The sequence below is a fragment of the Solanum tuberosum genome, unplaced genomic scaffold (assembly GCF_000226075.1).
Source record: "Solanum tuberosum cultivar DM 1-3 516 R44 unplaced genomic scaffold, SolTub_3.0 scf00283, whole genome shotgun sequence".
Lineage (NCBI taxonomy): Eukaryota > Viridiplantae > Streptophyta > Magnoliopsida > Solanales > Solanaceae > Solanum > Solanum tuberosum.
This window is the reverse complement of record NW_006239207.1, coordinates 162,127-187,709: the sequence shown is the minus strand read 5'-3', so window position 1 is coordinate 187,709 and position 25,583 is coordinate 162,127. Positions and strand designations below refer to the sequence as shown.

General features: G+C 31.1%; 3 protein-coding genes across 4 annotated transcripts; 1 reads left to right on the top strand and 2 right to left on the bottom strand.

Annotated features, from left to right (window-relative positions):
• Positions 1-909: 909 nt before the first annotated feature.
• LOC102600297 (uncharacterized) lies at positions 910-2,157 on the bottom strand. Its single transcript, XM_006358870.2, has one exon. The coding sequence runs from the start codon at positions 2,155-2,157 to the stop codon at positions 910-912; it is 1,248 nt and encodes a 415-aa protein (XP_006358932.1).
• A 1,247-nt stretch (positions 2,158-3,404) lies between these two features.
• LOC102599975 (probable LRR receptor-like serine/threonine-protein kinase At1g53430) lies at positions 3,405-13,997 on the bottom strand. Its single transcript, XM_006358869.2, has 25 exons — positions 13,900-13,997; positions 13,659-13,805; positions 10,959-11,136; positions 10,033-10,104; positions 9,730-9,798; positions 9,569-9,640; positions 9,405-9,476; positions 9,021-9,092; positions 8,877-8,948; positions 8,674-8,745; positions 8,427-8,498; positions 8,260-8,328; positions 7,498-7,566; positions 7,323-7,388; positions 7,063-7,122; positions 6,900-6,947; positions 6,751-6,800; positions 6,185-6,552; positions 5,836-6,031; positions 5,612-5,755; positions 5,193-5,311; positions 4,805-5,015; positions 4,482-4,719; positions 4,194-4,344; positions 3,405-4,009 (listed from the first exon to the last, which is right to left on the bottom strand). The coding sequence occupies exons 2-25, from the start codon at positions 13,756-13,758 to the stop codon at positions 3,587-3,589; spliced, it is 3,063 nt and encodes a 1,020-aa protein (XP_006358931.1). The 5' UTR covers positions 13,759-13,805; positions 13,900-13,997; the 3' UTR covers positions 3,405-3,586.
• An 8,482-nt stretch (positions 13,998-22,479) lies between these two features.
• Positions 22,480-25,141, top strand: LOC102599643 (protein trichome birefringence-like 41). 2 transcript variants are annotated; one of them, XM_006358868.2, is made up of 5 exons: positions 22,480-22,918; positions 24,052-24,223; positions 24,309-24,484; positions 24,576-24,734; positions 24,802-25,141. In XM_006358868.2, the coding sequence occupies exons 1-5, from the start codon at positions 22,671-22,673 to the stop codon at positions 25,094-25,096; spliced, it is 1,050 nt and encodes a 349-aa protein (XP_006358930.2). In that variant the 5' UTR covers positions 22,480-22,670; the 3' UTR covers positions 25,097-25,141. The 2 variants fall into 2 exon arrangements, with proteins under 2 accessions (XP_006358930.2, XP_015169689.1); XM_015314203.1 differs by having other exon boundaries at positions 24,825-25,138.
• Positions 25,142-25,583: the final 442 nt, after the last annotated feature.

Sequence of the window (25,583 nt, the reverse complement as noted above, 5' to 3'; positions counted from 1 at the left end):
CCGTACCTAAGCTTCTATCTCCGCCCCTAATCTTGAGTCAAGTTAAGTGAATGTAGTGCCAAAAACAACAAAAGCCGGCTGCTTGGTTAGTTCATTCATACCTACCCAACTAATTAGACGAGGCATTTCCATATATAGACACAAATTACAAGTACAAACATAAGTAAAACAATTAGTAATATAGAAAATTCATCTCCATTAACCTTCAATATTCCACTAGTTGTGTTTCAAATTTTCCTCCAAACTAATGTCTCATTGCAACATAATAATTATTTCCCTTCTTCTACTAGTAATTTCTTATGCTCCTAGCTTTGAAGCAAGAACAAAGTTATTGAAGAATATGGAGGAGAAGAAGATTGTTCCTTCTCATATTGATGCTAGTATACTAATGAATTCCCTTCAAAAAGGCGATGTTCCGCCTTCTTCTCCTAGTGATAAAGGCCACGCAGAGCTTGTTAACGTCAAGCATTTTAATGTTGATCACAATATGGAGTCGGTTCCTAGCCCTGGTATTGGCAATTGACCAATCACAGAGGCGGATTCAAGATTTTAATACAGAGAAATTGAACTAGCTGCTAAATGAGTACCCTCTAAAGACTATTAGTGTTCAGGGTGTCAAGTAAATTATATAATCATTTTCAAGGTATACATATACAAGATTTTTTCTGAAGTTTACGAGGTATACATTCAGAACAATTAAGATTTTAGATTTAAAATATGTATATACAAATATGCAAAAAATCTTTGAGATGTATACACAAATAAATATAGTAAGATCCACGCTAATTATTCCAAGTTCACCGGCTCTAGACTTTTCAAAAAAATTATGGATAAATATTGTTGTCCATTTAAATGTACATATTATATAGATATGAGTGTATATGTTTTGTATATCTGAAATAAAATTCATCAACAGAGATATACTTGACACTGAACAACACTATTACCAACCCTGAACCCTGGAATCACTGTGAATCCCACACGAAGTTCAGTTTCTGATGATCCGTTGGACATTAAGAATGCTTCTTCTCCGTTCACACTTTCCATGTAAACGTCCGAATATCTACACCCTTTCTTCACTTGAAATACGGAAGCTTCAGGGCTCAAAGAAAAAGCAAGACAATGAAGTAACCAAATATGCTTTGCCATTTCACAGAATGTGTAAAAGAAATGTGTCTTTGGGTACTCATTAGAATTCATCAGTAAATTCCTATGATCCAAATTCCCAAAAAGGGATTTTTCCAATTTGGGATTGATGAGTTTCAAGTACTTTGCACCACAAAATCTCGCGAATGTTGATTTTGGCTTCCTGGCTAAGTAATCTGCTGGTATAACAGATCTCAATTCTAAGAATCTATTGAAAAATATATCTGGTCGTTTTGTCATGGACTCAAAGTATGGATCATTGAAATCATCAAACATCTCCTGACAAACAAATGATTCAAACGCGTAATATTTGTCATTTGGTTTTGAGAAAATTGCATCAGGTTGAATAGATGAAGCTGCAGCATCTAAATCCCATCCTGCATATTCCATCTCTTTACAGAACAATGAAACAAAACTCCAAATCGATTTAATTGTTTTTCGAAAGAAGAGAGTAAAATTGTTGATACTTAATTTAGACAAATGAAAGTCGTCAATTAAACTCAACTTCTTTTCAAGCAATTTGTTCTCTTTATTAGCTTCATCCAATTTCTCTCTGAGAAATATAATTTCAGAGTCTTTGAGTTTAAGCTGAGAATCCAACTTATTTCCCATGATTTCATATGTTGTTAAAATGTTCTTTTGCTCCTTAATTTCTGCTATAATTCGAGTGATCTCTGGGGAACGATCATCAAATTGATCCTTCAAGTAGCATTGTTTTAATTCAGACAAACTTTTCAGCTCGGACACGATCATTTCATCAGCAGATAGAATAAAATCAGGATCATATGGTGATTGAGCGTATTGCAACAGGGCATATGCAGCTTTAATAGCTGAAATGTTTGCGAATAGCTGGGCTAGTAAAGCTTCTTCATTTTGTATGTAATTCTTTACTTTTTTATCTTCATTTTTGAGAGATTTTGGCCTTCGATTTCTTCCTTGAATATGCAAAACATTAGCAAAAGCGCGAGCCAATTTGCTCTTACTCGTCGGTGTCACAGCATGTCGATCCATCTGAGAGCGAGTACGGGGGCAAATATGATCCTTTTTCCAGTTGTAGTAGTGCCTAAAAAGGCAGGAAAAGAAACGAGTATTTTACAGAGAACTTATAAAAAAAAATTGATTCCAAACAAGAGGTCGGAAATGTGGTTGTAGAGCTAACAGGAAGAAAAAACTATGCTTTATGGTCTGAATTCAACGGATTTCAAATCAGACAATAATAGCAGGCAGTATTACTATAAAAGACGTATTAATCAATAATAACCAGCCGTTTTGATGCTTTAGAAAAACAGAAGAAAGTTAAAAGAGTATCTCAACTAAAAACCAAAGGTTCAATACACACCCTTTGACATAACAATAACAAAATCACAAATTCTTTGTATCTTATGACTTATGAATTAAGAAATTTCCTACTAACTAAATATATAATATTGAGAAAGGTAAGATTTGACGAAAGAATATTATAAGTTCACATTGTCTAACATAAGAATAGTATTTAATTCTGAATGAAACTATATAGTAGTTTCTTGCCAATTTCGAAAAGTCCAAGTCTGATGATAAAAGCCATACTAATTAAAACCAAATACTACCTAACATTTGATGACTGTCCATTGCTAACTGTTGAAAATATATTGCTCCTTCCGTCTTAATTTACTCTTATTATTAACTATACTCATATCCAAAAGCATAGAATTGGAAGGTGTGTGTGATTTTTACCACAAACATTTTTAACAACATGAAAGATGATTTCCATGAGAAGATTAAAAATCTATTTGAAAAGTCATCCCATAACTGGATTTGGTGTAATTACTATCAGAATAGTAACTGTACAGCTGGTAATTACAACGACATGTTTGTTTGTCATAACATAATTATAATGTAATTACAAATATATAATTTGGTTGCACAAAATAAAATTACAAAGTTAATATTCAACAAAAACATAACATTATTATTCGACAAATATATGTCTAAAAGAAATATGACTAAAATTTTATTTGCAATTTGGTATTCAAGTTACATATTAATTTTTAAAAACATAGTGTCCAATAAATATAGATTAAACCAATCAAAGGTCTCGTTTGAGTTATGGGCATGAAAATAATCCTTGGTACGGAGCTATTCTCTCTGAATGGAGCCCTATGAGGCACAAATCTGGATTAGTCGGACTCCAATACAGGTACCCAACAACAGAAGAGAAATCATTTTCTTAAAAAAAATATAGATTTAAACCTGATATTATAAAAATAATTGATACATAATTATTAAGTAAATTATATTTCAATTGAACTAATTAATAAGAATTGTAACATACATTTTACAAAAACATCATGGACCACAATTGAACAAATTGGAGTATACACGAAAAGAAATTATGTGGGACCTGTGTGAAGATAGAGTTAGATAATTACATGATGGAAATCAAAATGTAGTTGTCAATGAATCAATCCAAGTTTACATTATAAAGATCTGGAAGAAGCCTACTTGTGGAAGTAACATTTCCATCTTTACCAGGGACAGACACTGAGACTGAGGAATCACTCCAAGGTGCATTCACACTTTGTCCTTGACTGTCCTGAGAGTATGTTGATACTTGTGTTGTTTGACTGTCATGTGAAAGTTTCTCAAACGATTTAAATCTCATTTCATCGTCTGATGTAGTGCGCTTGATTATTGGTGCTTGCACGGGGAGTTTTCCTTCGAGCATACTCACTACTGAAGACATGGATGGTCGGAGAGTAGGAGAGGGATTTGTGCACAAAAGAGAAATATTTATCATCCGCATTGCCTCTTTTTTGGAGTAATGGGTACCGAGACGTGGATCCACTAGTTCTAACAGATTTCCCTGTTCTTGTAGGACGTAAGCCTGCATGACAAAGAGAAAACAAACATTGACATCCGCATATCAGGATAAAAGAATCAGAACTAATGAAACAACTCTGATTCTAATATTTTCTTTGGAGGTATCAAAGCAAATACTCCCTTCGTTTCAATTTGTTTGTCTAGTTTTGACGTATACAGAGTTTAAGAAAGTAAAGAAGATAGTTTACCCAGTCAAGAAGGTAAACAAATTCCTCTTTTGGCCTGTAGTTTGTGTTGCTTTTCCCACTGACAATCTCTAATAAAACAACTCCAAAGCTATAAACATCAGCTTTATCTGTCAAGTAGCCTCTCATTGCATACTCCGGAGCCATATAACCTCTTCAAAAAAAGAAAACAAAACGTAAGATACTTCAAAGTAACGATAGTAATGTTGATGATGAACAAATTTAAACGCACAGAACTGTAACTCTCTCATCACATGATAGTACAGAGACAGTTATGATAAGAAGGCTTACACTGTTCCAGCAATTCGGGTGCTAATATGAGTGTTCTCTTCTTCATCTAATTTAGCCAATCCAAAATCTGAAATCTTAGCGTTCAGATCCTTATCAAGAAGCACATTGGTACACTTTATATCTCGGTGTACGATTTTCAACCTTGATTCTTCATGAAGGTAAGCTAACCCTTTTGCTATTCCTGAGCATATCCTTTTTCTGGTTGCCCAGTCTATGTTCAACCTCTGGTCGTCACGGCCTGAGAAACGAGAATTAGAGGAATGTAAAGCATAAACTATCACTGCCTAATTAATGATTCTTAAAATGTTGTTGCAAAGCATTACCAAAGAGAGCTCGAGCAAGACAGTTATTTTCCATGTATTCGTATATCACTAATAACTGGTTCCCTTCTATGCAACAACCGTAAAGCTTGACAAGGTTTGGGTGTTGTAGAGCTGAAATCATGCCTATCTCATTGACAAATTCACGATTTCCTTGCTTCGACTTGGAAGACAGCTGCTTAACAGCTATGATGGCACCATCGGCGAGTACTCCCTACAGATAGCAAGATTAATTCACAACGATCATATTACAGACAGAAGAAGGATACGGGTTACTTCAACTATTACTACTCTATTTTCCTATAAACGTGACATCAAGGATAACCAGTAGGAAATATCACCAAAAACCCGCTGTCCTTATGCAAAATCAGTATGGATAGAGAATTGATACCTTGTAAACTGGTCCAAACCCTCCTTCACCAATTTTGTTGGCAGGATCGAAGTTATTTGTAGCAGCTTTAATTTGTCTAAGTCTAAAATGACCTGTTTGTAAATCAAGGGCTCTGAGTTCTGTAAATGAGAAGAATATTGCAAACGTCAGTATATATAGATCTTCTAAAACGTCTGTATGATGAACAACAATTTTTAAAAGAATGAACATCTGTATGATGAAGACAGTTTAACTATCTATGATATGTCATGATGTCGATCCACCAACAGAACAATCATCTCAATGCTGGTCAATTACGGGGAGTTAATTATTTGTCTGTCGCAGCTAGAAATCTCGTAAAAAATTCTATTTATCACAACAGAAGAATCCCCATTTTATCAAATGGAAAGAGTGAAAAAATTCTTTTAAGTATGTATTACCTAATTCTTCTTGATTATTTTTCCCTCCAAAAATGCCTTTCTTCCACAGAGCAAATAAAACTAGCAGAACCACCACAATTGAAGCGAGTACAATGCCAATAACAGCTCCGACAGGTAACCCACTGCCTGTATCAACATCAAAGTCTGCAAGAAGAAAATGGGATTTTATTAAGATAATATTGTGGGAAGATAAGTGTAAAGTCTATAGGCAGAGATATACGGACTTGGTGTCACTGTGATAGCTGAAATCAGCGGTCCATATACACCTCTGTCTGGAATAGCGTTAGTCCCCTTCCCGGTCCAATACAAGTGAATCTCCAGAGTGCTACTAACAGTAACATCAGCAAAGTCCTTGGTAATGACTTTTCCAACACCGTTAGCTTCCTCCATAATGTTGAAATCCCTCAAAACTACTCTCCCCTGTGTAAGAAATCAAAATATACCACATTATCTCCAACAAATTGGTACCTTCAATATTAAATCAGAAAGTTGCCAATCATATCAGAACTAAATAAATCAACATTTTAGATTACATACTCCTTATTTACAAAAGAAGTTAGGCCTCAAACTTACTTGTATTGCTACATCAAATATCCGCCTTCCAAGGCTGCTATATGTTGAGTCATTAGAAAACATTATTTCAGCAAAGTGAAGGCGCACTCTGTAGCTACCTCCTCGTAGGCAAAGCCCATAATATTTGAGAGAATTAGGGGCAAGGCGTGCTGTATTGTAAAAGTCAGGACCGGACACATTCAGTGAAAATGTATTTGTTGCAACATAACTGGCTGCTTGAAGACCCACGTACACTCCTGAACTGCTGAAAGCCCATCTGTCGGAGGGTGAAGAAAAATATGATGGACCTCTGTCGGTCGTGTCCCCCTCATAATCATTTCCCTCAAATGAAGTTCTAGGTCCTCCACAGTTTATGAATAGCGAAGTATCTGCAATTGACATAAAGAGCATAACATGAGGAAGAGTTGTGAAATTATCTCTCAACTCCAAGGTTATGCTTTTGTACTTAAAAGTGCACAGGCTGCCACCCCTGAGGTCCTTTGACAAACTGCTACTTCAGGCCCTCTCAAGGGTCAAGTTAAGAATTTCCAAGTATAAAAAAAAGGTTTATAGGCTGTAACTCTTACATTTCGTTTCTGTGGGACAAATGAGGGGTTTCATAGAACACCAGGCATCCCTGCAATTTCAAATAGATTAATCCACATAATTATAGACAATAGACAGAAAGCATCAAACAAACTAGCAGTTGATGCATAAGACAACATTTAGGACTTACGAGTTGTTGAGCGTGTTTATTGTATTTGAATAGCTGGCAGCTAAGTTTCTGTTAAAGAGGGAAGGTTTGTAAGTAATGTAGTTAAAGGACCAAAATTTTCACTTATAAAAAAAAAGAAATAGTAGATGAATGTAGGTTCCAAATGAAGAGGAACAATGCTCACAAGGTAGAGGAATCGCATACTGAAGTAGATATTTGTGTGAAATTGTTGTATGATATATCCCTGCATAAAAAAGATTATAGCTGTCATGCACTTAGAAGACACCAAATTCTTGTAAATGCATCCTTGCAGCAAACAAAAAGTTTCGGGGGAAAAACTGTTAAACTTTGAAGTGTGGCATTTTTGTTCGGGAGCTAACTGTGATAATAACCAAATTTTACTACTAAGACGAGGAAATCGGAACAAATTGAGCAAATACCAACATGTTCTCTCTTTTACTAAACATCCAGCTGGGAATTGCTCCGCTTAATGCATTGTTACCAAGAAACCTACATCGCAGATAAAACTTTTGCTTGTTATAACTGAGCGAACACTTTGAGAAAAGAATGTACAAGATTTATGCTTCAACTTGTAAAGGTTTCACTGCAAGGTACCTACATGTTATCAAAATCCAACTGCTCAAATTCACCTGGGATTGTACCATTCAGCATGTTGTTGCTCAGGTCCCTGAATATGAATTACTCTTATCAGAAGTAGGCAGGATTAGCATCAAAGCAGACAGCAAAGCAAACCACTTTGGTATCCAGACAATAAGTAAAAATCTTTGCTCCATCATGCAACTACGAGGAATGCAATGGTATGTAGAAGAATTTCCTTTTATACAATGAAGGGTGATTCCAGGCTTGAGTTAAAATTTTACGAATTTCGATGAATATATATACTTTGTTGCAGAAAGAAGAGATGACAAACTAGAAAAACTGCATCCTGTTAACTCAACTTTCGTTTGCACCAGTTGCTAAATCGTTGCTATTACCTTAAATGGGACTTCACATTTTCAATTGAATCCTTCTTATTATTAATATAGAAAGCATCTTATTTGTTGTGACTAGATAAATCAATAAATCAGGTATAACAACCTCTACGTCTAATGTTACACTTGACAGTCCTATTCACAATTAGATAGAATAGTAAAACAAATATCTTATAAGCTCCAACTTCTGAAGAAAAGGTAGTCAGCACAAGAATATTTATATTCCAATGCAATAGCTATGCCATCTCTGAATACATCTCACCGAGACTTCTATGTTCTAGTACTCTTGATAAAATAAAATATAGAAGAGCCAAAACACAGAATTTGCTGGAAAAAAAGTTTCCCATAAAAGAAGAATGATTAAAACAATAAAAAGATGACAAACTTACAAAAGTTTCAAAGGCATGGCACCTACATATCTCGGAATAGGACCGAAAATTGAGCAATTTCTCAAAGTCCTGCATCATTACAATCAAATTAAAGAACCATGAGCATACGACATTATGATGAATAGATGTAATAGCTAAATTTCCAACTACAAGCATATACTACTCACAGCCTTCTCATCTTTGTCAAGCCTTGAAGATTTGGGAATTGCATTTGTTCTCCTCTCAAATCAGATATTCTCCTGAAAACAAAAATGCACATGAGAACCTCTGCTATAGCCTTCAATTTTCATTTCTCAAGAGATTTTCTCTTTTAATTTATTCTTTCTATTATAATAGAAGAAAGGGGAACTTGAAAGTGAATTTAACAGTTATTTGACTTTAAAAGCAGGTAACACGAGAGAAGTGTGTACTTACAACTCGGTCATATTTTCCAACTGGGATAATGTAGCAGGAATTGGTCCCTCCATTGACGTTCCCTGAATGTCTCTGCAAAAAAGTTTCATGATAATTGCAATTACAAACTATGTATGCTACTTTGTTTTTGCTTTTTAAAGTTTAGAATCCTTCAAGGAGAAGAAAATTGCATCAATGTTTACAACTATCAGATGCATACTTACAATCTATCCATTTTGGTCCAGTTGCCAATATAATCTGGTATGGTTCCAGATATGCTATTCCCATCTATCCTACTGCAAACAGACGAAGAGTTAAGAGAATGAAGCACAAAAGTCAAATGTTACTTCTAACATTTTCTTGCTTACAAGTCTGTCATGTTCTTAAGATTGCTGAAGTTCCCAGGTATAGTTCCATTGAGATTATTGGCAGAAAGAAACCTGCAAAATGATCCATCAATTAACCATGATAATGGAAAAATCACACAACTCGTCCTGATTTGATTGGCACTTTTTTGCTTATGTTTGATACAATTTGACCAACTTTTGGAGCTAAATTAGACTCGATTAACTCTTTCTTTATGTTAAAAATCTCCAGAAACTATACAACTATATGTTACAGTTCTTTTCAAATCAAAATGGTGAGAAAATGCATTTAGTTTGACTATAGGGAAGCGAAAAGTGCCAAATATTTGGAACAGAAGTAACAATAAGTAAATAGTAGACGTTGAATATATAGTTACTATGTCTTACAGTTCTCTCAGGCGGCTCAAACTACCAAGGTTTGGAGGAAGAGGTCCTTCAAGTAGATTATTTTCCAAATTTCTGAAAATATCCAATTCATCAATGTGACATCCAATTAGATACACCAAAAGTATTCAGAAAGTTAAAGAAAGTATGCAATATCTTCAACTTACAGTTCTTCCAGTGTGGAAATGTCACCTAACTCCTCGGGAATCGGCCCACTGATACGGTTACCCAAGAGTGACCTATACATATGAGTTTGAACAACATATCAAAAAAAAAAAAAACCTCTTTACTGGAAATCTTTTAAAAGATTAAACAGAAAAGAACTTACAAAATAGTGAGGCGAAGATGGCCGTAACTTGAGGGAATTGATCCATTTAAGTAATTACGAGACAGATCTCTGGAAATGCAAAAAATGATTGAGCCTCCAGTTTTGCATATTATGATCCACATTAAACTTTCACTTTTTAAGGATATGGTTTACACAATTCAATAGACTTTGTTTCATATAAAGCAACAAACAACAACTTGTTACTGTTATGACTTTATAAGAAAAAATTGAATAAAACTCATACAAGTTTCTGTAACAGAGAGGAGAGAAATCCTATGGATGTCTCTATTAACTGATACTCACAATTCTCGCAGATGAGTAAGATTTGCAAATTCTGGAGGCAGAATTCCCGTCATATTAAGACCCTTCAATTGGCTGTATCAACAAAAAATGCAGAAGAAATCAAAAGAATTTCTTAACACCTATTGGTAAAGGAGATCAGTTAGAAAATAAAAAAAATGTAAGAGGGCTTAAACTATGCAATCATTTTGAAGATCTAAGACTCAATGGAATATAAATCACAAGAGGACATTGTTCTTGGACTCTCTTTACATGTAAATACTTACATGCACTAGGTATTTATATCAAATTAATAACTTATCATAGTTAAGTGATTTAATGAAATAAAAATGTGTACTAATTAACCATGATAAAGTGATAAAAAATAGTTTAATGAATGTGGAAAGCTAAAACTGAAGAAAGTTCGACATGTACCAAAAACTAGCACGAAATTTAGTTTATGTTAGTCAATTATCAGATATTGGTTGTGTTGTCACTTCTAATGCAGATTCATGGAGGATTGCCAAGGGTAATTTGGCGATAGCACGAGGGAAGAGAGACGGAACTCTGGATATATAGCATTCACTCAGGATGGCTCCCCAGGTAGAATACTAATTAGAGATCTAAGTTACATGTGAGGTCTAAAGTTTGCACTTCTTAGGCTATGGTGGTGATAGCTTTGAGCATAGACTTGGGGATTATGACAGTCATAAGGTAATCAGTGATGCACTAAGAACCTATTCATGATTACTCCCTCCATTCTAATCAATTCATGTGGTAAAGTTTAAATATGTATGCAATTTAAGAAATAAAGGAAGTGATCATAATTAATATATGGTATAGCTACAAAACTTTTGAAGTTTATAGTAGTTAATAATATATCATAGCATTTGTTTATCTATAAAACATTGAGTAAATTGTGAAGTTTTAACGATCAAAGCAGAGCTTACATTGTTACAACATGGCAAATTGAGCTGTTACTGAATGTACAATCACATGTTACGTTGCTGATAATTTTATCATAAGTAGGAGACGTCCAGTTAAAACCACTACTCTGTGAGCAAGAGGATCGGTTGACATTCCAATATCTGTTCCCAAGTTTCGATGATATTGTTTCCAGAACTTGTACTGTCACATCAAAGTTAAATTAATTCACAATCTTTACAATATCCAGATAGAATAAACTGTTGTTTGTTAGTCTCCAAGAGCAAATCAAACTCTTGCATACTGTGATACTTGAGCTATATAAAACTTCCCAATCCATCAATCTTCCACTCTTAAGAAAACACAAAATTTAGCAATGGACAAATTTCATATATAAAACTTGATTAGACAATAAGTGTGAAGTTTCACTTTTTCTTCTTCTAATTTCATCTAGAGATCATTTTCAAAAACTAAATTTAAGAAAATTAGAAATGGTAAGCACTAAGACCTCATTGGTATTATAAAAGGTGAAGGATAGGGTGATCAGTAGTTGTTACTTATTAAATTAAAAAATTCAAGCCTATAAAACATAGTTGAACCCATGATTTGAAGGGGTATATGTTACTGTACATGTTTTTTATTTTTCTTCTGAATTTTTAATTTTTTACATACATATAACATATAGATTGCCTTATATCCTAGATCCACATTTCAACACAAACACATAAAAAGAGTACACAATCACGAATACAACCACCTCTAATGATTTGCATTACCTCACGTTAATGTTATACGTCTTTTAAGCCTTATTAACAACAACTTCTATCTCTCTTTAAACCTATCTTAATTATTAATATTTCCCCCATTCTAAATAGTTGTCATGATTTACTTTTCAAGAGTCAATTGACTCATTTTTAAAGTTAAATTAGATTAGATTAATTCAATATTTTTGAATTAAAATTTAAATATTCAAAAAATTATTAAACGAAAAGTATTATAAATTGCATATTTTCTCATATCAATATGATGAAAAAATACACTTTAAAATGTTTATCAAAATTGATATATCTCACTCTCAAAAAAGAAAATTAAGACAAATAAAAAGAAATAAAGGAATTAATAACTTCACCAATTAGAATAGTATAAAAAAAATGCCTATTGTCCAAAATTAAGATGGGAGTTGGTAAATGATTTTCACCCTTTATAAGCCTTTTTTTTTCTTATAGATGTACCCGTTTGAATTGACTTATTTTAAATATTTTTAAGCCAAAATAGTTTTTAAGCAGTTTTGAAGTATTTGAATAAAATTAAAAAATACTTATAAGCATTTATTTTAAAGTTAAAATAACAAAAATAAGTCAAAAGTCATAAGTTAAAAATCCTAACTTATGACTTATAAGCCAAAAGTCAATCCAAACTCATAACAGTAAATTTTGTTGGTTGGTTGGTTGGAGGGGAGAGAGAAAAGGGAATTGCATTAACTGATTGAATAAATCAACAAACAACTTGCTAAAAGCAGCATGTGATTGGCATCTTATTGATTGATGAATAGTCAAAGCAGTCCACAACAAATTAATAAAAAAAAATGCAACATGTGATTGGCTTCTCAAAGTAGACATTCAACGCAGCCATCACTTTAATTTTTTAAAAAATTAATAAAAATTTATTGTATTAGTAATTCACTCCTTAATATATTAATAGTTATACATTACATAAGAAAATGTATCAAATAAAAAAAGCTAATATAAATATTATTTTTATTAATACACTCTATCAAATGACCCCTACAGAAAGTTGTCAAAAATAAATTCACTTTCATTGCACACAGAACATACAAACATATAAAGATCAATAATTGAAAGAAAAAGTTTAGAAAGGAATTTCTTTTCACGACGCAAGACTACTTTATGTAATACTATATTGATGTTAACCATTTAGTAATGTTGAAAAATCAACGAACACAAACAAACATATACACAAAGTGAATATTTCGTATAGTCGTTCAATTAATTATAATTATTAGGTATTTTTTAGTTTATTTTAAGTCCATTAAAAAAAATATAAGATATAAGAAGAAATAATATTTAATATAAAGATATAATTAAATACAATTACTACAAAACAGAAAGTGTAGTTTTTTATTTAACTTTTCTTTTAAAAAAAAAAACTTTTTGAGATAAGAAGTATTACCCCCTCCATTTATTTATATTTATCCTGTTTCACTTGTCAAAATTCAAATATAAACTTCAGCCAATATTATAATCTATAGTTTTTACATCATGTAAAAATGATTGGATTAGTCAATTCGTAAATCTAAACGCCACAATTATACAGATCAACACCAATTCAAGTGTCCGCCTCAATATGCTGACCACAACAGTAGCAAAAGCCGACGAAACCAAAAAAAAAATAAACAAAAAGCTGACAGGGATACTACGAAGCAATCTGCAACAGGAAAATATGAAGAACAGTTTTACCTTTCAGATCCCAAAAAGTAAAGCCAAAATTAGAAAAACTATGCAAACCCAAGAAGAAAATCAGATTTCACAAATAAAATTGCACATCCATATGGAATAAATTTATCGATCAGTCAACTAACAGTAATTATTGTTTATTTGAAGAAAATTGAATTCGAATAGTACCAAGGGATGAAATCAAAAGAGGAAGAGAGAGAGAAAAATCACTAATTAGTAGAAACTGTAAAAAGAAGAGGAAATGATAACTACCTTCATCTTCTGGCAAAAGTTGAGCGTCAACAGATCTCAATGTAGAAAGCAAATATAGAAAGAGAAATAAAGCACAAAATCTGATACAAGTAGTATCCATTATTGCTCAGACGAAGAAATTCAATTTCAAGTTGTTAATCCCGAATACTGTATAAAATAAAAAGGACGAACAATATTGTTAGTTAATTTATAAAACAGGAAAATGAAAAACAAGATATGAAAGATGGTAGAAATTACTAACCATTAATGAAGAATGAGTTAAGTTGTTGTTGAAGCCTTGAAATGAAAGGCGGGAATGGAGAAAAGGGAGGAGATAAGTGTTGGATAGTATAATAATAATTGAAGAGAGTTAGGAATGAGTTTTTGGGGAGAAAATTATTACAAAAATGATCCCTTATTTTTTATAGTAATTTTAAAATAGTTCCTTAATTATCAATCAAATCATATTGGAAATAACTTTTTTATCTTGCACAACTTAAGGTTGAGTGCATGTTGTCATCTCCATATTCTCTTTATAAAATCACACTAGGTATATTATGTTGTTAATTAATTTAATTAAAACAACAAAAATAGAAACGAAAGCTCATTTTGAAAGTAGTTTATTGTATTATTTTTAATATATTTCAAGAGTCTGATGTAATTTTTTGAGATAGATGTTTTGTCTATGTTTATGTTTAATATACCATTTGATATTGCGAATTTTGGTGTTTATTTTTTGTGTGTGTTTCTAGTATTTAAAAATATTTATAGTTTCAATTAAAATTTGATAGAAATTAAAAAAATTCACGTTTAATTATTTAAAATATTAAAATTACTCAATTAATTCTTAAGAAACTATTTTAAATCTACCGTCAAATATACTTTTCACCATTTTGTCAATTTCTCTACAAAATGGTCTTTCTATAAATAAAAAAAAATGTTTTTGACGTCGACTTCTCTGACAAAGGACCCTTTTCGGACCCTTCAACTATTGCTAGCGTACCTTTTTATTCACAAGTCAAAGTCTAAATATTTTATTGATAAGCTTTCTTTTATTTATATATCTTTTTAAGAGAATTTAAAAATTTTAGTCCCTCAAATATCTTTAAATTCTGGTTAAACATATTTAATCTTTAACTAGTTGATATATGCATTAGGTTCGATGTGAGTTGGATCTCTTAATCTAAAAATGAATATCATCGAAATATATATCGCTCAAACAAATGAAAATGATGAAGAGTTAATCGAAATGTACTATTTCCTTCAAATCACTGATATGAATATTGACATTGTGAGCATCAACATGTAGATTTCATATCTAAGTAATGGTATACCTAAATATTATGAGGACCAAAAATATACTAATATATTAACAAGTGAAGAGCTAAAAGTGCAATCATCCCCTTTTTTTTATCAATTAAAGACAACCAAATAGATCAAGGTCTGCATGGAGTAGTTGGTTTAGTTTACTCTTGATTTTAGTTTTCTATTCACTTGTTGTACATTTTGGAAACAAGCTTTTCTCCCTCAAAAACAATATATTAGTAAAAGAAATTGTGTTGGTAGGGTGGGTGGTTTGGGGGTTAGGGGCACCTTGATTTTGACCTCCATATGCATATTAAATAATATGTACTATCCATAAATTTTCTTTAGATACTTTGCAGCAATGATGTACCCAATCTCCAAACCTCTCTACAAGAGGAAAACAAAAAAGATATTCTCTTTGTTATATTTGTCAAATCTTTTAATTTGCTTATAATGTTTACAATTTTTAATATCATTCGTTGACTTATTGTAATTTTTAAATATATATATTTTATTTTAAAATTCTTAAAAGTCAGTTGAAAATAGTTACGTATTAGATTGGATCCATAGATAAATCGTAGTCGGTTGAAAATAGTTATATTAAGTTGGGTCCATACATAAGAAGTGTACTAATTAATCCGCTAACTCATTATTTTGTCCTTTATATAAATCTTGTATATTTATATTATAATGTGTATAAATACATCATATGTTTTTTCATTAATCTGATGGTTAGGGTTTACATTAATGGGGAAAAAGTGCATCTTCCATTCTTCCTAAAAGATTTTAAGGTTGTGGAAACAAATTAGGGAAATTCACGAGTTTGCATATTTGTTTCTCTTAACATCGAGTGTGTTAATCTTGTACTCCAATTTCCTCCACAATAATTGTGATAGAGAATTATGAGGTATGAACTATAACCAAATTATATATGCAAGTATTTGAATTTATCATTTCTCTTCTAACTTTTCCCTTTTTATCCTTTGACAATAATAACATGTTTAATGTAATTTCATAAGTAGAATTTAAAAGCGAATAAAGTGTATACAAACTGTGTCATATCTTGTCTCCTCATTTTAAAATAAAATATTTAAACTTTCAAATAATTTGAATAAGGAAATACAAGAAAGTAACAATAACGAAATAATATGAAGATCAATAGTACCTAACATACCAAGGAAAGAAGGTAAATAACAAGAAACTTTTTCTTTTTTTTCTGTGTGAATATTGATAGCCTATTTGGTTGGGACTTGGGAGGGAAGGAAGAAAATTCAATCTCCATGTGTGAAAACTGTTAGATTTTTTTATTTTTTTTTAATGTAAGTTGTAATTTATTGAGATATTAAAGACCTACATGTCTAGACTTAATTAATTTGAAAAAATAAATAATTGCACCCATACATGCATGCAGATGAAGAAAGACTCGGTCAAAAACATTCAGCTAGAAAACATATATAGGAGGAGCCTACACAATACTCCCTTCGTTTCACAAAGAATGGTCTAGTTTGACTTGGTACAGAGTTTAAGAAAATAAAAAAGATTTTTGAATCTTGTGGTCCTAAATTAAAGTTATGTCAAATGTACAAAATTGCCCTTTAATCTTGCGATCTTAAACATGCCACGTGGAAAGCTGAAATTAAAATGTTACCAAAAAAAGAAAGAAATCATTCTTTTTGAAACAGACTAAAAAGGAAAGGAGGCCAGTCTTTTTGAAACGGAGGAAGTATTATTTAAGGCTAATTGGATAAACAACAAAACTTATGCATGGGTACCTCTCTTTTTTTTCTTCCTGTCTAGTATTAGGTACCGAAAACGATTTGAAAATAAATAATTAATGTTAAAAGTAAAATATGAAAAAAAAATAAAAAAATCTTAATATGTTAAAAATGACAAATAAAAATAAAAATATATATTTAAAATAGTAGACAAATAAAAATGATAATTATATATTAATTGTTAAATGACACTCCAATAAGGATCCAAAAATGTGCAGAATATTGTGCAGGCAGTAGAGCCATCAGCCTCACAAGTCACAACCTGTCATCTACAATAAAACAGTTGGCAAAGGAATTATTAAAATTAATGCCTCGGATATTAATAATTCAGGATATTTTTAAAAATTCAGATTAAAGAAAAACTACTTCGAATTGCTTTCTTTTTTCTTTTTAAAATTGACCTACGGGTCTATCAATTATAATCTATCTACCTCCACAAAAGTAAGAATAAGATCTGCAAACTCTATTCTTCATATATTCCACTTATAAGATTATATTGAATTTATTGTTGGTGTTGATGTTGTTGCGCCTCTTTGCAATTTGTTTGTCTGTTTTTGACTTGACACTGAGTTAACAAAGTAAGAAAAAAAAATGAATCTTATGACCTTAAACTTGAGAAATGTAGAATATAACTTGAGAAATGCAAAATATACCAACATATTTTTTAATCTTGTGATCATAAACATGTAAGCGAAGAATTAAAAATAAAGAAGTGTCAAAAAGAAATATTTTTTTAAATTAATAAAAAAACAAATAAATTAAAACTCGAAGAGTTAATAAAATTTAAATTAATATATGGGTACGTCAACTTTAATTAGTATTTTTTTGTAATATTACTCTTTAAAAAAGACAAAAGAAAATAGCAATGCGACTTAATTTTTTTCGCTATAAGTCTCTTTAAAAAAATAGACAAAAAAAAAATAGCAATGCGACGTAGTCCCAACATATCATTGTCATTCCAATGTACATTATGAAAATCATTTAGTTCTAATATCTACTTATACCATTTAATTATTTGTCCAATTCGATGCTCAAATCAAAACTTCAAGAAACCTATTTGGTAAGGAAATACTTCATAAAAGAAAGATGTAATTCATCAAGTTCACTTTTTTTCGAAGAATGATATGGAGGTCGATGATTAGAATAGAAAGTTAATAGGTAGTCGATCGAATATTGTTTTATTTCCCTTTTATTATTATTATTATTATCAGCAGTCAGAGGCGAATCCAGGATTTCAAGAAAACGGGTGCACCATTGCTTTAGAATTTAGTTTTTTTTTTTTAAAACGAGTGTTATTAGTTACTAAAAAAAATAGAAGTGAATTGTGGCTAGCTGGGATTGAACTCAAGACCTTGGTGTTAAAATCTGGCTGTCAAACCAGTGAACCATCCAACAACTTTAAGAACGGGTTCAACAAGTGTTTATTTAATATGTTCTTTAATAATTATACAAGTAATATATCGAGTTTAGTCGGAGGACCACGGGTTCGGGTGACCCAATTTTTACACATAAATTCGCCACTGTCAGCAGTAGTAATAGTAGTTGTCTCTAATTTTATTATTAGTTGTTGTTTTTCTTATTACTATTCTTTTTCTACGTTATTTTTAACATGACTTCTTCACTATTGTATTTTCTTCTCATACTAATTTTGTTATGCTTTATCGTTGGAAAATAATTTTCTATCTGCACATACCCCTTTTCCCAAATTCCATTTATGAAATTACTATAGATTCGTTTTTTAGAAAATTGTAGAAATAAGAGAATATTGAAATAATCTTTATTTTATTTTTTGAAAATTCAATGAGCGTGTGATGAAACTTTTCCGTACACAGTAATTTTGACCGACGACTCTTTTTGCATGGTCAACTACTTTTATCATGGCATATTTATTCTACTATAAATGTTTTATTAATTTTTAATTAACAATATGCTAATACAAATCAAACTTCTCTTTGACGTTAAGAATGAGATAACACAAAAATCTTGCATGATTTTCAACTCTGTGTTTAGTCATTATTTCGATTCTAATTTTCAAAATAATAAAAAAATTGTATATTAGCTTTAAATAATCTATTAGAGAACTTGAATATGCGATTAGTTGAGAATATTCAAACAAAAATTGGATGTTAGCTATAGGATATATTTACAAATTCAAATAAAGATTTCATACAAATTAAATTACAAGTTTTATTGTCAAGAACAAGCTGTGATGCAAAATAAATTTACAAGGTAAACTTTGAAGTTAATAAATTACAAATATATGCAATAAAAAATTAACAAGGTAATATAAAATAAACAATTGACAGAAACTAATAGGACTGTATATATAATTTTGGGAATTTAATAGTCAAACAAATAACAGTGATCTAGTAAAAAATTTGTAATACTCTTTTTATTTTTTCTTTCAATTTAAAATATGCAATATGGATTTAATCTCCCAATTATCCTTGAATTGATGTCAAACACAAGTTAGGACCGTGTGATTTTAAACTTTGATTTAATTTCAAGCAATTTTATTTTTACTATTTCAGCGTACGTATGTATCATGTCAAGTAATAAATATTTAAATTTATTGAAAATAATAATTAACATTAAAAAAATACAATATTTGTTTAAATGATAGAATAAATATTGTTTCATTGAAGGTCATTCATTTAACATTCTAAGTAAATAAATTTGATTTAGAATATGCAATTCAAGTGTTAAACTAGGCAAATTCAGAACAAGGAAAGTTGATATCATTTCAGTTTTACTCTCTTACATTTTGTTGGGTAGTGCCAACAGCCCAACATTGTGTCTATGGCAAGGTGCACGAGGGGCTGGTGTGCCCTGAGTTGAGTCATGATCAAACATGACCCTTGATTGATGGACTTAGTTAAGAAATAAAATAGTCCATTTGCTATCGGCTATAGCTTCTAACATGATGTAAGCACTTAATTCTAACAAGTGGTATCAGAGTCAATGTCATGTGTTCGATTCCCAAAAGCAAACATATTGCATGAGGCAAGTGTTGGGTGCCTATGGAAAGGCCCACGAGGGACTGGTGTGACCTAGGTTAGAGTCATGATCGAACATGATGCTTGCTTGATAGATTTAGTTAAAAATAAATAAAAATTGCTCCTTTGCTATAGCTTTTGATATGGTGATAAGCACTTGATCCAAACACATTTTTAATTTCACCACCGCTCTATTGTTTTTCATTTTGGACATCCAACACTCTCGTTTGAAGGGAACCTGAGCATATAATGTATACTCAAACAGGGGCGGACCCACATGGACCATTTCGGGTGCTCGAGCACCCATTAACCTCATATCGATTATATATACTTATATAGAAATTAAGACAGTATCGTATAAAATAAAAGGCGAGCACCCAATAAACAAATGGTTTAGTTTAGTGTGGTGGTTGATTTTGGGTCCTCAAGGTTATAATATTGCTCTTTGTCCGGGTTCGATTCCCACCGAGAGCAATACTTTTATTTTAAAATCCAGCTTCTTTCTAACTTTTTTTCTCCCTGCTCTTTTTTTCCTTTCATAAACTACCTTTTTGCTAACTTTTTTTTAAAAACAAATTCTTAAACAAAATTCCTTTTTCTTTTTTCAAAATAATTCATATTCTAGGTTTTTTTATTAATTTTTTTTCCGCTATCATATTCAAATATAATTGTCTTTCTTTTGGCAAGTATTAAATTTGTACATTTATATTTTATGATTGATAACTTAAAAAGTAACCATGATCTTCAAATCTTGAATTGGTCACTGCTCATGTCTATTTATGCAACTTAGTCTCTCGAAAATATAAACAATCGTGATCTTCTATGTCTATTAACTCTTTCTTCCTCATCAATCTAATTAGGAAAAATGAAAAGGGTAGGAGAAAGATAATTTGTTCTAGCGCGTTCATTTCAGTTCTCCAATTCAAAAGGAAAAAAATTCTCCCTCTCGTTGGTTTGCTTTTTTGGTAATTACGATGGTCTGTTCTTTTTTTCTTGAATCAATCCAAAGATTCCGATTGACTATTGCATTGAATTGGAAAAAAACCCACCCTTGTTGAGGAATTTTAGCTCACAATTATGCTCTTTGATTGATATAAGTTTATGTTAAAAATAGTGAGCACCCATAGTCGTAAAATCCTGGATCCGCCACTGTACTCAAATATATATAGTTATACATATTGTATATGTACTATACACTAGTTATATATGTTTTTCACATGAGTATATTAGTCTATTCCCAAGTGTATACTTAATCTATACTCACTGATTGTACCTGAGTGTTTATTGAGTGTATACAGTATACACTCTGGATACATCGTGCATCCAATGTGGGACTAGATAAATAAATTTAAAAAATAGTCGATAGTGAAGTTGTCACAACAAGTTGTCAATGTTGTACACCTATATAAGGAAAGTTTTGGCTCTCATTTTATACACGCCAAAAGAAAGAGAGCAAATAGAGAGTATAGTCCAACAAAATTTTAGTCTCTGGAAAAATAGTGGGGTTAATAATGAACCATCCAAATTTTATTAGTTCAAATCTGAAATAAAATATGTTAAGAAACATAAATTATGAATAAGTTAAACAAATTAAATACTTGTAAACTACATTATACTCCTTTCGTTCCCTTGTGCTTGTTACGTTTGAATTTGATACATCTATTAAGAAAATATTGATTAATATGATTATTTTATTATATTGTCCCTATTAAATGATATTTGATATTAGGTCTTGAAAAATGATTTGAGGAATAAATAATTAATGCTAAGAGTAAAACATGAAAAAAAAAATTGTCGTTTCTTGAAATGTTAAAAGTGACAAGTAAAAATGAAAAACTATTTTTAGAATAGTTGACAAGTAAAAGTGAACAACCATGAGGTCTTTCATGCATGTTTAAATCCCAACAAAAACAAAAGTATTAGGTAATTTTTCTCATTCGCTGATCTTGTTTTCTCATAGGTCTAATATGAAAAGGTCTAACTAGCTGACACTAAACGATTACACCAAATCAATAGTTATATAAAATGCAATTTTTCACTATTATATAACAATTAATTTAACAATACAATACAATAAAACTTAAGTAACAATCTTAACAATCACAATATTTTAACTAACAAGAGAATACATGTAACAACCATCCAAATAAGTTGTTAGTGTTGTTAAGAAGTATTGGCAAATGGCAATCAAATTAACCTGTACAGTTGGGAAGAAACATAATGCAAATTTAAGAAGTTTTAAACGACCTAAACACAGTCATTAACTATATAATTTAATGGAGTGTAAAATTGTAACCTCTCCAAGTGGACAGTTAGTAAGTATTTAGTACTATTCTGGTTAAATGCCTGAAAAAACAGATAATTTATATTGGATTCATAATGTTTATTTTGTGGGTCTTGAATTATACTTATTTTATGTATTAGATTTTGAATTAAATATTTATAGATATTAAACAATTTTTTAATACAATTACGAGTTTGAGTCAACATTACTAGGTTTTTAGGGGCACATCGTCTGCTATTATTTTGTATTTGTCTTAAGAAAATCCATTTAATATATAAAAACTATTTCATATATCTTGAATTATCACTTACCGTGACTAAATGTAAACTGTACCAAATAAATTAAAATAAAGAGAGTAATGTTCTTTAAAAAAAAAAACGACCGTACCATGCCCACCCCTACCTTCATCCCTTGCGGCATTCTAGTGTGGTATAAATAAATGGTAAGTGAAGAAACGTGAAAAACTTTTCTTTCTGACAATTTTTTAAGTAATTCATAAATCATAAGTATGTACAATATATCTCACTTTTTTCTTTACAGAAAAGTTGTGATATGTAAACAATCTTTCCCCTATTTCTAGATCTCAACACAATCTAACTCTATATGACACACAGACACAACACTCATAGTAAAGAGGCATTTTTCTTCAAGATTTGATTAGTAGAGTAGAGCCATGGGTTGGAATTTCTTTACTATCATCATTGTGCTACTTTTTCATCACTCAAATGCAAATGCAAATGCAAATTCAAAGCAGAGTTGCAACTTTTTCGAAGGAAGTTGGATTGAAGATGAAACTTATCCTCTTTACAATTCAACTCAATGTCCATTCATTGAACATGAATTCAATTGTCAAAGGAATGGCCGTCCTGACCAAGATTATCTCAAGTATAGATGGCAACCACATGGATGCTCCTTACAAAGGTAACTCTAATAACTCACTCGTCGCTGAATTGCTCTTAGCTAACATAATATTGTGCTGTGAATTCCTGTGTTTTTTTTTACTAGTGTATGAGTTTTGAAATGAAACTTGTAAATAATGTTATTTGATTCTTGGTTTTGAGTATCTTTCTAATTCTAAAATTGTTTAATTACAATCTATGTTGAAATGTGCAATGATTTATGAAAGTGATGGAGGCTAGAGGTTAGATTGATGAAGGAGTGCCCGTGAGCCTTGAAATAAAGTTGTTTGGTAGCTGATTTGAAAGTGAGTTATTCAAGTATTAAATCCAGAATACGTAGTAGTACTGAATATGTTTGATAGCTAATTAAGAAATAAATTATTCATATAAAAATCAATATGATATTTGATTTGCAATGTTATAAATTTATACATACATACAGTCATAAAAAAATCAATGTACTATTTTATACGAGATGAAATCACTAACACATGTATTACTAACACTACAAAAAGCTAACAAATGAGCTTGAATGCTTATAATAGTATGGTGACCCGTGACCACCCCCCAGAAAATTAAAGTGGCAGCTTTAATAATGATTTCTCAATGGAGTATCTCGATAATACCATAATATACATACATTTATGAAAATTAATTTACCTATGTAATGAACGCTTGTGAATACACAAGTTAAAAGTATCTAATATAAACACATTAATTATTATGTTTAGGTGCTAAATTGAAACATGCTATTAGAGTTGTCAATGTATTCGATCAAAAGAAAAACATTTTTTTAAGAAAGAAGAAACCAATTAAGATCTTGACCACTTGATGAAGATCAATATCTAGACATGATCTGTTTAAAGTAGATTTTAGATCCCTAAATCTAATTAGACTTGGCATATTTTAGTCAATTATATTGGAGATTACCACAAAAGTAACATATCTGAACATAGGTCCCCCCTTCTTCATGTGCTAATAAGAAAATACTATAAATTAAAAATATTTGTTTTTATGTGAAGGGGCCAGCCACATTGTAGGGTGTCTAGGACGTGTGTTTTAACACATGCTTTTACAAGGTGTAGGTAGGGTCCCTCTCACTTCTTTTTATTAGATTTCCAGTTGTAAAATAATCATTTCAAAATCCAACTGCAGATTTGATGGAGGGGCATTGTTGGAGAAATTTAAAGGAAAAAGCATCATGTTTGTGGGAGATTCTTTAAGCCGAAACCAGTGGCAATCACTTGTATGTCTTCTTTATACATCACTCCCTAACACCAAATACAACGCAACCAGAGTTGGCGATGTCTCTATATTCACCTTCTTGGTACGTACCTAGTTGCTTTATCATTTTAATTCCCTTGATATATACACATTTGTCGTATATTTATGTTAAAGATTTTCTATTTCAGGATTATGAAGTCGACGTGATGTTGGATCGAAGTGTGTATTTAGTGGACGTTGTGAGGGAAGAAAAGGGAAGAATATTAAAACTAGACTCAATTGAAGGTGGCAAGTTGTGGAAAGGAATTGACATGCTCATTTTCAACACTTGGCATTGGTGGAACCGCAGAGGAACCACTCAACCGTACGTTAGCTCTCTCTATATATTATTTTTCAACCTAACCTATATATAACGTAACGTAATCATATTATATTCCATTCATTTTAATTTGTAGATGGGATTTCATTGAAATAGGAGGTCATTATTATAAAGACATGGATCGTGTGGCTGCTTTTGAGAGAGCTTTATTTACATGGGCTAAGTGGATTGACACCAACATTAATCCTGCAAAAACTTTACTCTTCTTTCAAGGAATTTCCCCATCTCATTACAAGTAAGTTAATATATTTCACAATATAGTCTTTATTTGGTACAATTTAATTTTGTTTACCCAATTACAGTGGTACAAATTGGAATGAACCAGGGGTGAAAACTTGCTTAGGGCAGAGGCAACCGATAAGTGGTTCAACATATCCAGGAGGGTTACCCCCAGCATTGACAGTTTTGAAGAAAGTATTGTACACATTAATGGAGAAGCCAGTAACATTGCTTGATGTAACAAATCTTTGCCTATTGCGTAAAGATGGACATCCTTCTATTTATGGCCTAACTGGAATGGACTGTAGTCACTGGTGTCTACCTGGAGTTCCTGATATTTGGAACCAAATACTATATAACTTTATAGTAACATCGTAACTCTATGACTCCATCTTTGTGATCCAATCTTTTCCTAGTACTGCACGGATCATTAGACTTAATTGAATATTTATTTCTATTTCATTAATTGTTACTTCAATATTCAATAATATAATCACTTTTGCTTTACATGTGTGTATCACGTTTAGTAATAAAATATTAAAAAAAACAATTTTATTTATAAATTAGTGGATTTCAAACTCATATATTTTAGACACTCAAAGAATGAAAAACAATTTTACAAAAGTCAATATTAGAATATGATTGATTCAAATTGAAGTGAATTAGAAAATTTAAAAAAAGTAGAAATAACTACAAATTTAATTGCTTGTTACTTTTAATTATAACTACATTAATCGTATATTTTTTTTTAGCAAATAGTAAAAATTCAAATATATGCACCTAATAATCAATAAGAGATTGGTAATAAACTATTAAGAAAGTTTCAATTAGTAATAACAATTACTTTTAATTATATTTTCATCAA